We start from the raw sequence: 18,120 nt of genomic DNA, 5'->3' as shown, positions 1-18,120 counted from the left end.
GTGAATGTCTGTGAGAAAGTAACTTGTATTTATACCTAAAGATTTTTACAGTGGTTTGATAACAGGCAACTACTGCCAAGAGCAGTAGTCCTTTTTCACTGAGCCTTCTACATCTTGAGTGACTACCAAATCAATCAAAGATGCCTTAAGATTAAACATTGCAATGCAGCTCTGCCCCCTGTATGCCATGCAGAATTTCTTTCTGGGATCGTTGCACACTTGGGGAAGGATGAACAATGGTGAATGCTGTGCCATAACTCGGCTCTGCTGATCTTTTCATTATTCCTTCCCTGTCTGTGATGTTGGGGCAGCAACTCAGGTGTTCACCAAAGAGCTGCCCTTTGGTAACCAGGAGCTCTTCCCTCTGCTAGCAAAGAGAATGAAGGAATCCTCTAGTTAGAGCAGGCAGGATTTGAAAGGGACAAATTGTGTTGTTAGTGTTGAATCACCAAACTATGGCCTTGTTTGCCTGCTGGCAGGGCACAAGTATCACAGGGAACTTCTGCCAATGGTAACAATGAGTACAACATTTTGTGAAGTCTCTCTTCCTGCGGATTCACTCTTCTGGGCATATATCATGCACTACTGTTAGTATTTCCCATCTCCCATTTGTGTCCTGGTAGATACCTTTGGCAGGGAAAAAAAGTGCCTAGATGAGTGAATTACTGGCCAATGCTGAGTGCTGCCCAAAGAGATGTACTTCTCCCTATATTTGTCTTGGAACGAGCATAAATAAAGTTCCATTAAATTAATTTTCCCTGAGACCTCTGTCCTACATTTGTTTGAAATTAGCTAACCAGTTCAAAAGATGCTATGGGAAGCAGACAGATGAACAAACAGATAACAGGTACCATAACCCCATAAGCTTTTGTTTTCTTAGAAAACTCAGCTAAAATAAGAACTGTTTAATCAAATTGTTGCTGCTTGTGTGTTGGTCAAGTTAGGCACTCAAGAGAAAGCCTGCACCTAAAAACCATGGGTGACAAATCCAGCAGACTCCTTGGGTCGCACAATAGAAATATGTTTATGTTTTAATATTTATAGTATTTTTATTTATATCTTTGATGAATATAAATTCCCTGTCCAGGCTGATGTGATTGTGATTCAGTGTTCAGCACTGCTCTCAGTACAGCTTCAGCAGACTGTGGGTAAAGGAGATGAAGACACCCTTGTGGCTGAAGGGCAGGACTGAGTACAGGAAGACTGGGACTGGTCCCATCTGTGATGTTGCCTTCTTTTGGGACTAGAGAGAGGAGCTAAGGCAATGGGTCTCAGGATATGACAAGAGGGGAACCACAGAACCTCAGTACAAAGTATTTCCTTCCAGGGCACCTTTATTAGCTTCCTTGCCACATGATTCATTGACATGTTAGAAGTCGAACATCGACTTCTAAAAAAATATTGCTTAGATTGAACTGTGAACTTTTTGGTTCACTTTGGTCTTACTACTTTGCTATTAAGCGTTCTCCACATTTTGATTTCTCATGGGGTACACAGTACTGACATTAACAGTTTTGGGTGGTCTGTACTGTACCTCATTTACTGCAATATGCTCTAGTCTTTGAAAGCATTCCACTGTGTTCATTTTCAGGGTGGCTTTCATCCTCCAGTCCATATGAGTTTTCCCCATAGTTGTCCAGTCTATCACTGCAATCTGATTTGAAATACATAGTGCCATATCCTAAGGATTATTCCAGTACCTAAAGGGAGTTTTTGACTAGTGATTTGTCTTGTCTTAGAGAAGATCTTGGGGGCTTGAGACCCATTAGTTGTAGGCAGAGTTGTGTGGTGTGAATACTATAATCTGCCAGATCTTCTATGGGCTCTGATCTGTAGGAAAAGCCATGATTTTAATGGCTGTTGAGACGGATTGTGTCCCTCTGTTCACTTCCACTACCTTCCTCTGCTAGATCTCCAGCCACACACTTTAGCCGGATTAAAATGCTGGAGTCTAACTCTTGCGAAGTCTTGTTAAGTATTCCTTGGATCCCAGAGATCTTCTGGCTTTATTAATTTCAAACACGGCTTCCTGAAGAGTATAAAAGACCTTTGACAATTTCTTTTTGCCAGGTTACCTCAGTGCACATAGCATAATGAGTCTTTCCATGTATTTGAATATTTCATATCCAGAAGAGACCCTTGGTGAGGTATTTGCAAATCCTCAGGCTGCATCAAGTGCAGCTGTATGGCTTGAGGTCCATAGCCTCAATACAAACATTACCTTTGTGATATACATGTTCCATTCAAAAAATGCATTCCCTGCAGGAAATGCAGGGAGAATGCAGGAAATGCAAAAAGGATTCCTGTCATGCCACCAGATGATTTGGTAGTTGTGTGTCATCAAAAGCCTGCAGTATTTGTTTTCTTTAGAGATCAAAGCCATTACTTAAGCAAGTTACTTTAGCAATAATCACATTCCCATAATGGGAAGTAGAAGGATTTTCCATTGTACTCTGCTTTTGCTAACATCCAGTGCAAATCTGTTTGCCTTTCATAGGTGTGTCTAAAGAACTGCCGGATGAGTTCTTTGGAAAAGCTGAGCCTTTATATTTTACCTACAGAAAACAGTGATCTTCTCGTGGTATCAAGAGGGCCACTAACACATTTACAAATACTCACTTGCAAAGAGACACAACAATCTTCCATCCAATTGAGAAAATCCTTTCAAACTCAAATCCAAGGTGTGAGTCAGGTTTATTAATCTGAGCTCATTGATTGAAAGACTTTCCCCATTCCAGCAGGGGGATGGAGGGACAAACCTGAGTGCCTCAGGAATACCATTCTCTTCTTTTTCCATCCAGTTCCAACAAGCCCAGGCAACCTGCGGAAATTCAGGCCTTCCTTGATGTCTCATTCCACACAGCTCACTCCTGAGGCAGCTAGGCTGGCTGGCTATTTTGTGGCCACTTCAAATGTAGTAGATGCATTCAACACAGTTCTTGACCAGCTAAAAAGATGAATGTGAATCTGACATCTTTGGGTTCTGGATTTATAAAGTAGTGGTGTGTCTGTCTAATTTCATGTATATGACTACCTGCAGTGGGACTGAACCGTATGTCTAGTAGAGACTGAGAGGCGGCCGAGAGACATTTGGTTTATTGCCATGCAAAGAGCAGCCTTTTCGTATTGAGTGTAACACTCACTTGCATCTGTGATTTGATCAGGTCATTTAACTTCTCTGCCTAGGTTGTTTCATCTGAGAAGTCAGATTGCTAGGGCTTGCATTTTTGACAAGTGGTGTAGGAGGATTAATTCATGTGTGTGCACCCTGGACTTCAGACAAGTCTACCAGTATGAAAAACTATAATTAGGAATTGCTTGTCCTGTCCTTGAAAACACTAGCTTTATCCTGAGCACAGATGACTGTTTGCCACTAGTACTTAAGGCAGTGAAGGCTGAATGTGCTCAGTAGGATCAGAATCAGACTAAAAATTTACTTTTAAGACAGCCATTGAAAATCTGAAGTTTGGGAAGAACCAAGAGAGACTCCAAAGGCCGAGGCAGGCAGTGATAGCTTTCCATCGTTTCCAGCAGGCTTTGAACAAAGCTTGTATCTCCCACAACTGTCTCAGTTATCACTTCATCACCATACATACTTCTTCATCTTCTGCTTCTCTCAGAAAACAGGAATCCAGAAAGTTCTTCAAGCCAGAAGAGAATATTTCTGACATCAAGGAAAGGGAAGAAAACAGCATGTTGCTTCTGCACCAGCTATCAAAAATATACCATTCTAATTAAAATATATATAAATGGAAAAGAATTGTGAAGGATTGGACTGCATACTTGTGGAATTGAGCAGGTTTTTTTCCTTGGGCTGATTTTTGAGTTGGATTTGAACTTGAGATAATTAGGGAGTTGTAAAGCTGGCTTGATGGAATTCTAAGAAGTCAATATGGCAGTGGATTAAAAAAATCAGGTTTTTGGAAACAAAACAAATAAGGATTTTTGGATTTGAGGAAGTCAGGAGCAGCACATCTGTTCCACCTGTAGGCGCTGGATCCACATAGTGATGGTGAGTGAAAAATGACAGGCAAGGCCCACCAACACCCTTGGTTGTTCAGGTAAAACCTGCTTTGGAGGAAATTGATTCTCCGTTCTAGAGCATTGCATTGTCCATTTCATGACTTCAGCATTCCTGGTGAGAATTTTCTGGAAATAAGGGGAAAGAAGAGATAGCTGACAATCTCTTTTCAGATAAAAGCCACTCTGGCTTTTAGAACAGGCATCTAGGGTGCAGAGGAAGGTGTATGCAAATGGTGAAAACTAATGCTGAGGGCTGTAGCACAGGAGCAGGTGAGAGCTGCTTTACCCAGTTGCTGATGGAAGAGTAAGGCTGAGGCAAAGAGTAGGGGGAGCAAAGGTGGTAACAGCAATTAATTTGAGGGGAAAAAAGTGGAAAAAAAATTCGAATGCAAAATTATGCTACTTGGCTAGAGCATTCTGTCTGCAAAGGGTGAGCCTGGTTAAATGTGGCATTTGGCCAAACGGTAGGAAGAAATGAGAGTGGGGCAGGTAGGAACTTCCTACATCTTTCCTGCTGCTTCAAGTAATACGAAATGTCAAGTTTGTGCCCCCATCTCATTGATGAAGTATCGGCTCCAGGCCATGGGCAGGGTGGTAATTAACAATTAGCTGGGAAAAGAACAATATTAATAAGATAAATGATTGCTAAGGAGATAGGGAGCGTGAGTGTTGGGATGTATGGCAGTGAGGCTGGGACTCTTTGCCGATAGGGCAGCAGTGCCACAGAGCAGAGAGCAGGGGGACTGAAAGCTCCAGTGCAGGGATATGGGTTTAGGTGCTGTGGGAAGCCAGGGCTGTGAGGAGTAAGAGATAGAGTTTGGTTGTGAAGAAATTAGGTGGTATGGGAGACAGTGGACATTTAGAAGATGCATGCTGATGTTGATTTTTGGGGAGGGAAGAAAGAGAGGTGAAAAGTTTGAAAGGAGGTCTGGTGTCTGACTTTGGAAAAGAGCAAGAAATTGCAGATTTACATGAGAAGAGAGGACGGGAGTCTTCCCCTGGTAGCCAGTTTTCTATCCACATCTTCAGTGTGTGATGCCAGGCATATGCTCCCTGCCTCTTGATGCAAAGCTTCCCTTCTTGCTCTGTCCTCCCAGGCACCTTGGGGCTGTTGCTCTCTTAAGTCTTTCCATCCCTTCATGTGACACTTCCAGCCTGATATTAGCCCAGTAGGCTGTGCAGCAGCCTTGTGTGGCAAGCTGCCCCAAGAAACCAGCCACAGAAGAAGAAAACACCATATTCCCCATGCTTGGTGATACAGCCCACTGCATAGCAGGCTGTTACCATGGTGCTGCACCAGAAGAGTGGCTGTCTCTGGTGTCACACTCTGGCTGGACACACTATACTTCTGTCTTGTGTCTTTTTCAGTTCTGGCTCCTGTTCTCTGTGGGAAGGAATGGTGTTTTCCTCTGTTTAGAAAATCTGCTGAGAGACCTGCCAGCTGAGACCTACCAGTTCTGACCAAAGGCAGTAATGATCTGTTCACACTGGCTAGGCTCACTCTGTCCCAGTGAAATGGGCTTGTCCCCATTTAACTTTCCACCTGCTGTTTGCGACTGATGGGTGCTCACTGCCTGGGCAGAGCTGGGGAGGGATGTGGATGTGCCCATCCATTTCCAGCTCTCTGCTGTTGACACCCATTGCAGATTTGTTTAAGCAGAGGAAGCAATCCTGCTAGTACTCTTCTTCAGAGCAATGTTGTTTCTGTTTTGACTGCAGCATTTCAGCCAGAGGCTGCTGTATGAACATGCCAAAGTTACAGGCCATAATTATCTCATTTTGGGGAGGAGAGTGGGGTGATGTGCCTGATGTTCGCCCAGCTCTGAAGCCTGCTTGTTGCATGTCAGTGGAACCCCCAACTGTAGCTGCAACAGTCCTTCTCTGACTTGGGTTTTCCAGGTGCTGATAGTCCTATAAAAAGCTGCTATCTACCCTACCAAAAAAAGGCCATTGAATAAATGTTCTTTTCCCCTCGTGTCTCACTGACTTTGTATCTGATGTGCAGTCTCAGTCCTCTGAACCATCTGTAGCAGGATAAAGAAGACCCTAATGAAAAAGGCAAAACTGTAGAGGAGACTCAACAGGAGTATGTGAGGGTCTAAGGAAGCCAAAACCACAAAGCCACCATATCTTGGCTTGAAATGTATGCTTCTCTTGATGATAGCATACCATACAGTTACAGTATTTGGCATCTCCTTTTGGAGGTCAAGACCAGAAAGATTTCTGTGAGACCAGCTAAGGTTTCTGTAGAAAGAATAATGCTCTGTAGAATCACACATATTGTTCAGGAGGGTAAAAGACCACCTGGAGCATTTCTCTTCTGCTCAAATACACTATCTCCTCACCTTGTGTTTGGGTGCACTTTTGAACATCACTGCTGATATTTATGCAAAACATTCTTTTCTCTTGTGGCTGATAGTCTAGATGGACTACTTTGCTAATGAATCCATCTGGTTATCAAATGCAGGCACAAAGTAGGGACGGTAGAAGGAATCAGTGAGTCTAGGGCAGATGGGGCCCTGAGTGGAAGACTCCTAAGAGTAGCCATGCTTAGGCACAGGTTTTTCACTTATTTTGAGATGGCCTTTGATAATCTGATGCAGCAGATGAGCATATGGTTGGCTCCTTCAACCTGAGAAAGAAAGGTCTCTCTTTCCTTACATTATCCCCTTGCTTTTCTGCTAGGCACTGTATCCATTGGGAAAGATCTGAGGAGATGTGCATGCCAGACTGACTTGTGGAGCTGATGATTCTGGTGTGATGCATACTCTGTAGTACAAGGCGGTTAAGCTAGGGGCAGAGTTAATCTCCTCAGTAGCTGTTAGAGACCTGTTTTTTTGATTCAGAGTGAGAATGGTGTTGATAACACACGGATGTTTTGGTTTTTGCTAAGTCATGTTTATCCCAAGTCAAATACTATTTTTCCCTTGTCTCATGCTCTGCCAGGGAGGCGGTGTGCAAAGGAAACTGGGAGGGAGCATGGCCGGGACAGGTGACCCGAACTGGCCAAAGGGATGTTCCGCACCACCGAACGTCATGCCCGGTATATGAACTGGGGGGAGTTACCTGGAAGGGCGGAGGATCTGGTTTCAGGAAGGGGAGGTCTGGCTCAGTCAGTGGGTGGTGAGCAATTGCACTGTGCATGGCTTGCTTTTTTTTTTTTTAATTATCATTGTTATTATTTACCATTATTATTTTATTTTACTTTATTTTCTCTATTAAACTGTTCTTATCTCAACATACAAGTTTTACTTTGGTTCTCCTTCCCATTCCACTGGGGTGAGGGAGGAGAGGGGAGGAGGTTGAATGAGCAGCTGCATGGTGCTTAATTTCCATCTGGTCTTAAACTGTGACACAATGAAAGAACCCTTCCCTCATATTCTCCCAAGGCCAAATCTATTCTTGCCATATGGATGACATTGTAAATACACCAAAACATGATTCTGTTCTTTACCCTTTATGCAGCAAATTGGGGGAAGGGAAAGATTTGATCCCTAGAAACCTCCATCTAATGATCTAATGTGGCACAGATCCAGACAGAGAAACAACACTGAGCTCCTGGGAACTGGCTGAAATTTCCTTTTCCCTGCCTCCGCTGCTGGCATTCCCCTTGCTGGAATATCCTGAACTCCTAGACCTGGCCTCCTGCTTGCCTGTCATGAGCAGGATGGAGGGCTTTCCCCCATCCAGAGAGAAGGCCAGGTTGTACCCTTAGTGCTGGGAAGTAGCAGGAGCAGGACTTGGTAGCCCAGGAACAGCTGACTATTTCTCTGTCACTTTTGGAGATGCTTGGGAAGAACATGGCCAACATCAGTCTGGCTGGGACCCTTCCTCATGGTCTTCACTCTGGCAAACTTTTAGTAGGGTCCCTAGGTTACACCATGATTGCTGCATTGGGCTGCCACTTTTGGAGGGAATTGGCAAGGAAGAGATTTAATGACCTGTCTCTACTGTGGGCTCATCAGTTCCTCAGGAACATGCAGGAGCTGTGGTTGGTTGTTGGGGAGGGGATGGCAGCCTGCTCAGAAGGTTGCACCCACTACAGATGGGCTGATTTCAGGACCCTGCAGCCCTTTCTAAAGAGAAGGCCAAAGAGACAGTATTGAGAGACATGGGGAAAAGCAAGGGTTAAGAATAAGAGAGGAGGTGACAGCTGAGACCATGAGGTAACCAAGAACCTTCCAAAGCAGGGATATTCAGCAGGATTTTCTGTGTTCTTCTGTGTTTGACCTGGGCTAATAAGGAGATTTCTAAAGACTCAGCAGGGGAGGTGCTGTGAAGTCCCTGGTTTTAGAAATAAATATAAAATTGGAGATCCCCATACTCTGATGGATGGAATAACAAATGTTTGCGATTTCCCATCAAATGGTCTATTCTGGCCAGTTACAGGGCTCCCCAGACAGGGAATGTTGGTCATTTCCTTCCCTCCCATTGAACATATCAGATGGAGGAGGGAGTGATACCTCAGGATTTTTTCCTGGGCATAGCAAGACTAGAGAATTGTCCATGAGGGAAGGAGCAGGACAAGAGTTAGTTAATCCATAAGAGGGAAGTTTCCCAGAGCTCTGGGTATAAGGCCAAACAAACTTGAAAACCTGTGAGGAAAAAGCCAAGTGAAGAATTGTGATACTGGCGTGGCTTGCAGTATGCGCCTTCTCGCAGTGAAGCTGGCTAACTAGCCAGTGTGCTCACTGGCCAATTCCATGCTGTGGCTGTCACCCTGAGACTCAGTACAAGGATTTATACCTGACTGTTTTTAAGAAATAATAGGAAGGTTACCATCTTTATACATGCCCAGTTTTTATTAGTCTGCGCCTCACCTCCAAGTTTGTTGTTCCCCTTGTGCTGTTGCAGCTTCTTTTCCACCCTTAATTCAGAAAAAAATGGTTGTGATGGTGACTATGTTTTTCTGAGTAAAACAAGAAAAAAAAATGTTTTCCCAGCTGTGTCCAGAAAACCCAGACACACACAGGAAAATCCAATAAATGATTAACTCAGTCTTTCCATCTGTAGATAGTGGTGTTTCTGGTTAGGTTTTTTAAATGATATTATTATTTTTTTATATCGCTAGCCTTCTTCTCCCTCAAGACAAAAGACAGTCTCTTTGAATTGAAATGCAATGTCCTGAGAAATTTTCTGTGAGTACCTGAATGATTGTTTACTTGTGGTTTTCTGCCTTTTGAATAAGGAAAGATTATTTGGAAGTGAGTTTCCTGTACTACTTCCCTGTGAGAGGAGCATAATGAGCAAGACAAGAACTTTATGGGCAAAAAATTACAGAATTTATGCATTGGTTACTCTTTGCAGAACACTGATTTTGATACACTCCTTTTTTGGTTTTCCTTCTTATTTTTTTTTCATTATGTGGTGGGGTAGTGAGGTAGGGTATTTTCAGCTGTGAATTTTTAAACCAGACAATTAAGTTGTCTTAGAAAGTGGTGGGAAGAGATTGGTGCCATCTGGCTGGAGCAGGCACTGACACGGCAATTCTCAATCCATGCATCCAACTGTGTGCTGCCCTGTTGATGAGAGAAAGCACCCTATGAGCCTGTATTGTGACCAGAAGCAGGTTTGACCCATCTGTTAGAGTCAGAAAACCAGGTTTGGTTTGCTGTCCTGTTCCCACTCTGGTGGTCAAGTGTGGGCTTGCTTGACAAGCATACCTTGGCAGTCCTTGACACTGCCTGTCTTACCCATTTTCCTGTTTATTGATCTCCTGTTTTCTGCTCAAGGCTCTTTGCAAACAAGTAGTCCACCACAACTACTTTTTTGCCCTGGGTACCAATTTTGCTACTGGGCATACCCAAACTTGGTATTTTCAATACTGTTACCTGGGCAATCTCAGTTTAGCATTACTAGAGCACTGTTGGCCTTGCAAGCTCCGCTCCCCAAAATAACCCCAGCAACTGCCTTTGCAGTTTGGCCACTTCTCACACAAATCCCCCTTACCCAAGCTGAGTGAGATCCAGCTGTCCCTCATGGTGCTTTCACACTTCTATCTGCCGCAGCCATCAGCTTCTGAGACTGTCTCCCATTTCCCATGCCCTGCTCAACCTCAGCCCAGCACCCATGCACAGGCATGTCACCTGCCCAGTGTTGGCTCCCTGCTCCCTATCACTGCCCATGGCTGGGGAATTCAGGGCAGCTTAGCCACTGCACAGGCTGGACTTGACTGTTTGCCATCTTCACACTGGCTGAATGCCTGTGTGGGTTTTTGGATTTTTTTTATTTCTATTTGGGTTGTGTAAAAACACATTCTGTACGCTCAAAACTAAATTCTTAAGTGATTAAGAGTGCTCTCTAACTGTGATATGTAGCTCATAACTACTGTCAAGCTGCCAGGTTTTGTGTCAGCTTTTGGTGACTTTTAGATTTTTTTACCTGGAAACTTATATCAAGCCTTTGGACTAAAAATACAGATTTCCTTCACAAATGTACTAAACCCACCACATTTGCATGATTTTCCATTCACAGAAATGTTTTAGGATTTAATATGACCCTTCTGCAGAAAACAATGATCAGTGTGTAGAAACGCCAGTTTGTGCCAGTGTCAGGACCCCATCACTTTCCTTGCAGTGAAGCTAACCAACAGCTAGATGCCCATATAGCAGGATCACCCTGCCCCAGACTGGCAAATGCTCTCCTTTCCCAGTCTTTCAGCACAGAGCATATTCCTGGCAGCCTAAATGTCTGGGTAACTCAGGCCAGATGCCTGGATGAGAGAGAAAAGGTCAAATTTTTCTGAACACAAATAAGGGGGAAAAAGCTCCGAACTGGAGTGCAGTGGCTGCATCCTCCACCTAGGTGCCCAGGGCAGGGGGATGTGCCTTGCAAGGGACATCACCAGCCCCCCACTCCCATCCTGCTTTTGCTCCCAGCTGCCCCTGGCCTGCAGTCGCATGACCTCAGCCTGTCAGGGAAGAGGCAGGCAGAGTGCATCAACTCCTTGGAGACCCAGGCGCTGGGTGGTTTCTTTTTCCGCTGCATTAGCCAGCTCAGATGTGGCACAGATGGGGAATCTGCAGCCTGTGCCCCCACACCGGCTCCCGGGACCTCAAGGTTGCCTGACAGATGGGACAAAACCCTGGCGGGGCCGAGACATGTTTGGCATCACAGCTGTGGCTGGGGGAGAGGGGTGAAGCCCTTCAGCACATCATCCAGCCCTGCCTGGCAATCCGGCCACAGACGATGGGCACGGAAGAGCTGCATCACTGGGACCTCTTTGGGACCTGTGCCAGCTCTTTCACAGGATGGAAAGACAGGTTTTCACCCACCTGTTCTCAGAGGACAGAAACAACTGGATTGGAGTGCTGCTGAGCAGGGCAGGGGGCAGATCCTGTGCTGCTCCTGGGATGGATAAAGACAGCCTGTGGTGCTGGGGAGTAGGAGAAAGGCTTAGGATGGGGAGAGGGGAAGTTGTAGGGAAAGAGCAGAATGTCTTCTGAAATACAGTGTACACCACTGAGGCACCCACATGACGGAGGTGGTGTAGCCTGCTGCTGGGTGATGTGGGTGTAAAGCAGGAGCATTACTGCTTGGGTAAGTGTGGAGATGGAAGTGGTGAGAAAGAGTAGGTTCAGGTTAGGAGAAGCAGTGTGGACTCTGCATGCCACAGCCCTGTTGGGAAGAGCATGAGGAGGTGCTGCTGAATGAGCTCCCAGACAAGTTGGAAGCGTCCAGAGATGGTGCTGCTACTCCTGTCTTATTGCCAAACACGGAAAGCTTCAGGCCAGGGTGCTTCACACATTATGCCTGGACTTACTTTTATCCTGCCAGAAATGGATTTGTTTTTTGCCATGGGGCTGTAGAAAGGCTGAGATTGCCCACGGCTGGCAGGGAGCGTGGCTCTGGCACTGAGCTGTGAGGCCAGTGGGGAATAAGGCAGGGCTACACTGTCCCCTCAGCCACAGAGGTGCTGCTTTGTCTGGGTGTGGTACACTTACGTCAGTGACTTCATGGGACGCGTTTCTACCGCCAGCACTGTCCAAAGCCTTTCAGAAGAGCACGGCATTAGAAAACAACCTTTCCTACCTAACACATAGCTGTTTTTACCCATGCTCAGGATGAAGTAAACATACAGTGTGTTCAGTGACTCCTGGTCCTCGGAGATTGTTCCAGAAAGCCTATCCTCAATTTTGATGGGTTAAAACCAAAGAAGTTTTCAGCTGCTGCTGAACAAAACACAAATATACTGAACCTACAGAAACTGGCATCCTTTATGCAGTCTGCCAGCTACTTGTGCAGTTAACTCCTCTAATGGGCTAATGAGATTTGGGGGGTATTTTCCAAAGCACAGCTTTTGACAGGGAAACCTCATTTTTATTTCAAAGAAGAATGCGCAGAGGTCCTAGTTAGAGAAATTCTAATGATGTGGCTGAGTGCTCTAAAACCTCACGACGCAAGAGAGCTTCCAGCGAACTGTGAAAAAAACAAAAGTGGAAAATCAGTTCCGAGTGTTCAGATGGGGTTACTCCGAAGACATCTGCGCTCTTCTGCTTTTTGAAGTCGGACTGAAAGAGAAAGCCCCAGGGCTGGCAAAGGCTTCTGCTGTTTCTTTTTTTGTTCTTCTTTTTTTTTTTTTTCCCCCTAGCAACTGCGAGCCGCACTGAGGGGATTTAGGAGCAGAGTACGGCATGTCCCAGCCCCCGCGGGCTTTGGACGTGCTCCTGCCCAGCGCCACTGCTGCGGGCACGCGGTCTGCGTTCTGCTTTTCACTCTACTGCTTTGCTAATCCTGAAATAATTCTTTTTTTTTTTTAAATCTTTTCGAGGAGCACGTGGTGCACTCTGCTCCCTTCCCCTCCCCTCCATCGCGCCCACCCCCGCCCCCATCGCCCCTGCCCTCCCCTCCCAGGCCGCCGCCCCGCCCCGCCGGGCCCGGCCCGGCCCCGCCGCCCGGCCCGCGCCGCTCCGCGCCCACCGCGCTGGGGCCGCCGCGCTGCCCGGCTCCGCTGCGGGCCGGGGGGCACCACGGCCCGGCCCGGCTCGGCACAGCCCGGCCCGGCTCGGCACAGCCCGGCTCGGCTCGGCGCGGCCCGGCGGGAGGGCGGCTGCGATCCGCCGCGGCCGGCGATGGGAGATGGAGGGAGCCGGCGGTGCGGTAAGGGGCGGCGTGTGCCCGTGCGGGTGCGGGGATTGCGCTCAGCCGGGGGCACTTCTTCCCATTTACTTTTACATTTTTTCTTCTTCCTTTTTCCTTTTTTTCCTCTTTATTTTTTTTCTTTCTATTTCCTTTTTCTTACCCTTTTTCTTTTCCTTCTTCCCTTATCCGTTTCCCTCTTCCCTTTTATTGTTTTTCTTTTTCTCTCTTAATTTATTTTTCCTTTTTTTTTTTTTTTTTTTGGGATCCTTTTCACAGTGCCATAAGGGGAAAAAGCTCGGAGCCCACTTCTGTGCTCATTACTGCTAGATCCCGAGAGACACCAACTGCACTAGTGAAGCTGCACTGGGACACGCACCTCAGGGCTGGGACCCCCAGCTTGCATGTCGTGCAGTTGGTTTTGCTTGTGTCTCCAAGTAACTTGTGTGTGTAACACATCAGCTCTGTTGCTGCACTGACAAACTCTCTTGATCTAGCCAAATTCTTGAATTAAACAAGACGTTATCAGAAAAGTCAGCCTTTGGCTGAGTAGTAGCATTGCGATTTCAGGGCAGGAGTGGAGTTGAGATGATTTCACCAAAAGTGCAAAACTGTAGAATATTAAACTACACAAGCATGCTCCTGTGCAGTTGAGGTGCTATCTTCATCCTTGTTCCTGGGAACTGGAGCTACATTTCTTAATGGGAGCATAAACATGCAGTTGTAATGAGTCTGAACTTCACACAAACCCACTGAAGTTGCTAACTCCCATATAGATGAGTATTTCCATGCTATAAACAGCAATTACCTGGCTCCCACAGGGTCCAGTTAGTATATTGTCAGGCGAAGCCGCACGTATGTGTTATTGAAGTGATTTGGGTGTGTAATAGGCAACTACAAGTACTATTAGTTTTGTAGCTTCAGTCACACTTTAATTCTGTCTGTGCATAGTGTCATTAACACAGAGAGAAAGTAAAATGCAGTATTTGTAATGAAACTGGAGGTTGCACACCCAGTGTTTGAAGCAATTGTAGTAGACTGCTGAGAGTCATCCAAGCCTTTCTCATTTAGCTACTAGAAAGAAGCCCCTTTCTACTCCAAATGCTTTTTCATCAGTCATGTCCTTAGTTGATGTGTTTTAGCAGATGTTACCAGTTTAACGCTCTCAGTGAATCTGTCCTAGCTCTGTTGATTTACACAGACAGAGTTTTGGGGCATGCTTTTGATGGGAGAGAGGTGAGGTTAACCGTGTAGGAGACCCTGTGCAAATGCTCCCATTCAATTGCAGCCTTGGTTCATTGGGGAGTGTAAGAACATCCTTTGTGGTAGTGGTGATGTTAAAAGAAATTCCAAGAAACGTACATGCTGGTGTTTTCAAAACTTGAAACAACAAAAAAAATCAGGACTTCTTAATCCACACAGAAAATCCTGGCACAACTGACCTGTGTGAAAGTAGTTCTGTTGTGCTATTCATGCTTAAGCGGACTGTTTGATTTACTGTTTAGTATTTCCAGTTTTCAATTTGATCTCTGTGCCATCAAAGTGAGAAGGAAAAGAGCATTGAGGATCCTAATGAACATGCTAGCGGCTTTTTTTTTCAGCAAATCTTTCTTTACTGTTGTCAAGTTGCATAGCTGAAGGACATGAATGTTTTTCAGAGTACTTCCCCTCTCTGCCTCCACACCAACATGGTCCTTTCTATTCTTGCCCATCACACCAGGGAAGTCTGGTAATTGATTTTGCAGCTTTGATATAAGATTAGGGGTTTGATTCCTGTGGGCTGAAGAAGCAGGCTCTCTGTGGGAGTGCCACAGAACATCTCTGGAGGCACTTGTCTACACGGGTGTGTGTTCTAAGGCGAGTTCTGGAAGATTCAGCATTGAGGCAGCCCAAGTTGTACACCACACAAGGGCACCAGTGCAAAGTAAGGGTGCTTTGGCCGTGGCTGATAAACTGTCTTTGCGCGTGCACAATAGCTGATTGCTTGAAACAATTCCTGCTTCATGAAGAGACAGGTGGCAGACCTGGGAGCTGGAGTGATTTTTCTCAGGCATGTGTTTCTCTGAGGCATCTGTTTCTCTTTGGAGAAGCTTTGTTTGCTTGCAGGGGTCTTAAGAGAGAGCAGGAGGCTGGGGTACTGCTGGGTGCTGATTTAAAGATAATTTAGAGGTAGCACAATGTAGTGGCCTAGTGAAGGGAGCCCAAGAAAGGGAGGGAGGGGGTAGTGTCTGCAGAGTAAGATTAGGTGGATGGGTCCCCAGGGTACTGGGGAGCCATCTGCCAAGCTGCTGTGCTTCAGCTGAGGCTGGGCAAACCTGTGAACTGCTGCCAAAACTCAAAGATTGGGGCAGTCAGTCACCATCCAGAGTATCCTGCTTCAGATCAGCTCTGCGTTGCAAGTGCTGAGGATCCCCAGGATGCAGCAGCCGTTAGAGTTGTTTGGTTTGAGTATTGCTGAGCTCACCCAGAAAAGGTGGAAGAAAAGTCCCTGGGCTCAGCAGGGACATGTGCCACCCCCTGTCCTTGAAGGGACATTTCCTTGCAAATGGTCCGTGATGGAGAGCTGGCTTCTGGTGGAGCAGGGATTTCATGATCTGCCCATCCCACCCAGACCTGCTCTGTGACCTGGACCTGGGTGGTTCATTGCATCCTGGTGGATTGTAAAATTGTGTGTGGATCCTTCCCTCTGGAAGGTTGGCTGAGAAGGGGGATGTGTGATAGGGAGCTTCTCTGGACAGTCACCATACAGCAAAGTGGGTCTGCAGATGAATAAATTTAGGTCGTGTGCAGTTTGTGTCTTAAACTTTTGAATATCTTTCTAAATGGATTCATGCCCTCCAAACCCCATGATCACAGAGACTATTTCCAGTCCTTATTTTTCTGTTTACAGTGATATGGAATCGGGAGGCAGGGGGATGTGTGTGTGTGTTAGAAATTATTTTCTTCTGTCAGATGAAAAAGCTGTTTGAGACCAGCTCAAAGTGTCTGCCTGACACTTTCATTCGGGATATAAGTGTTCCACTCCTCCCAGGAATGGCACTGTTTGAAGTATCCTTCTGCAGTATGTTTCCAGGTACTTTCTCTGAGTGCAGCTCCTTCTTGCTCTGATATGTTTCTTGCTGTTTTGCCAGCTCCTGTTTGAGACCAAAGACTCCTGTGATGCTAATGCATCCAAACATTTATTCTCTACATTACAGAGATGAGCAAGGCAGGTTGTGGATGGTGCTTAAAAGCAGGGTGGGGTGAGAGCTAGCCCTCTGGGTGCGGGCTTGGTTGCTATGGGGTTGAATCAGGAGTCAGAGGAGCTCGGGTATTATCTAGCCCTTGAAGCTTGAATGGCTTCTGAATTGACTGTACTTCCTGGATGCTGTAAGTAAAAAAACCTGTTTGGGCACCGGATCAGGCTGTCCGTCAGGGATCAAGCTGTCCATCAGAGCATGAGCACTGCATTTCCACCTCTACTGAGTACTTCAGCCACCAGTGCTGGCTGTGGGAACTGTGTGGCATTTGCTGTGGCTCCCTTTGCTAACTGCATGAAAAGGTTTTCAGTGTTGCAACTATTGGACTAAGCCAAAGGAAACCAGGCTGGAGCTAGCTTCTGAGGCTGGCCTGCCAGGGCAGAAGTGCACAGGTCACTGTCACGCTTGCTGAGAACATCATGTCATAGCTGCAGCAACTTTATGCTGCCTGGTGAGCAGACTGTCTTGCACAGGACCAGGAGCTGGACTTGATGATCATGATGGGTCCCTTCCAACTCAGCATATTCTATATTTCTGTGATTGAAAAGAGGCCCTCGTCTTGAAACTGTGATGCAGTAGTTTAGGAGCAGTAAGAAAACAACCTAAATGGCACAGATTACATAATACAAGCCTCCCTTTTTTGCAGAAGCGATGAATGGGGCTTGCTTTCTCTTCTTGGCATGAAATGGCACAGTGGAAGAGGTGGCTTACCTCCAAAGTGTACTCATTATTTTTTTACAACAGTTTTCAAATGGGAAGTGTCATTTGAGTAATAACTGCATCTCCCAGGTTGAATGAATGCCAAGTGTGATGGCAAGATGCACTTAGGCCTGGGATATGTCTGCATGTCAGTGCTAACAGAAGAATGCTTGCCAGGGAAGCCCTTTTCTCAAGAGAAAACAAATTGTAGTACCAGCAAGTTCTGGTTGTCATCAGCTGTCTTGTCTGTGGACTTGCTGTGACATAATGAGGAAAAGAGAAGAGGTATTAACTTCCTCACCAGTGGGACACGAGTGCCAGCTGGCCTGTGTTGTGCTGCTTGTGGGGGATGTAACATCTTTGATGTCTTCTGCCTTCCTGCCACAGCTGAAACTTCCTGTTGGCTCCTGACTGCTCACGGGGGCCATAGCTGCCCGAGGATGCTGCAGTCCTTAAGGTGCACTTTCTTAGCAAGCAAGTGGTCTTGCAACTGTGTTTTCAGTCCCCCAGTACGTGCACATCAGGAAAAATTTGTTGATGTGTTTTCTCACTTCAGTTGTGAATCACAATTGTGCCTCAGTTGTGCCAGAGATAAGATGGCTCAGATCAAACTTCAGTCAAATTTCTGTTCCAAAAAACTCTGTTAAATCTAGTTAAGGCTCAGAAAAAAATGCTGAGGTAAAAGCTGTAAAATTAATTTAAATACATCATATGAAATAACCATGCAGAATCAATAAGCTATGTCTAAGAGGTAGATACATACTCCTTTTTGCATACTCTGTTGCTGTGTTGTAGTTCTGCAGTTTGCACTTCCACGGAGAAAATCCAGGTTTTTACAGCTTTGCAAATGTAAATTCTTCCAGTGGCTCTTGTGTAGTAGAATAGTCTAATGGTTGGGTGTGGGGTGTTTTTTTGTTTGTTGGTTTGCTTTTTTGTTTTGTTTTTTTTACCATTCACAAATGCAATATTTTAATCACTTTGGGACACTATCTTAAACTATGTTTATAATATTGATTTGAAAACTGAGGATGAGCTGTCCCAGTACCCTGTCCTTCCATCCCTAAAAGCAGTATATATTTAG

The 18,120-nt window shown here is 45.8% G+C and overlaps 1 protein-coding gene and 1 long non-coding RNA gene across 2 annotated transcripts in view; one reads left to right on the top strand and one right to left on the bottom strand.

Moving 5' to 3' along the window:
• The window catches only part of LOC120411515, a 45,168-nt gene that overhangs the window by 9,978 nt on the left and 17,070 nt on the right, over positions 1–18,120 (bottom strand). The gene's annotated exons all lie outside the window — the stretch shown is intronic.
• The window catches only part of PSD3 (pleckstrin and Sec7 domain containing 3), a 112,342-nt gene continuing 107,254 nt past the window's right edge, over positions 13,033–18,120 (top strand). Inside the window, exon 1 of the mRNA XM_039567278.1 lies at positions 13,033–13,122. Coding sequence (XP_039423212.1) covers positions 13,102–13,122 — 21 coding nt within the window. The 5' untranslated portion in view covers positions 13,033–13,101. The remainder of the gene's footprint in view (positions 13,123–18,120) is intronic.

The sequence above is a fragment of the Corvus cornix genome, chromosome Z, assembly GCF_000738735.6.
Source record: "Corvus cornix cornix isolate S_Up_H32 chromosome Z, ASM73873v5, whole genome shotgun sequence".
In the NCBI taxonomy this organism is placed as follows: Eukaryota; Metazoa; Chordata; class Aves; order Passeriformes; family Corvidae; genus Corvus; species Corvus cornix.
The sequence above is the reverse complement of the archived record's forward strand: the minus strand, read 5'-3'. Positions and strand labels throughout refer to the sequence as shown.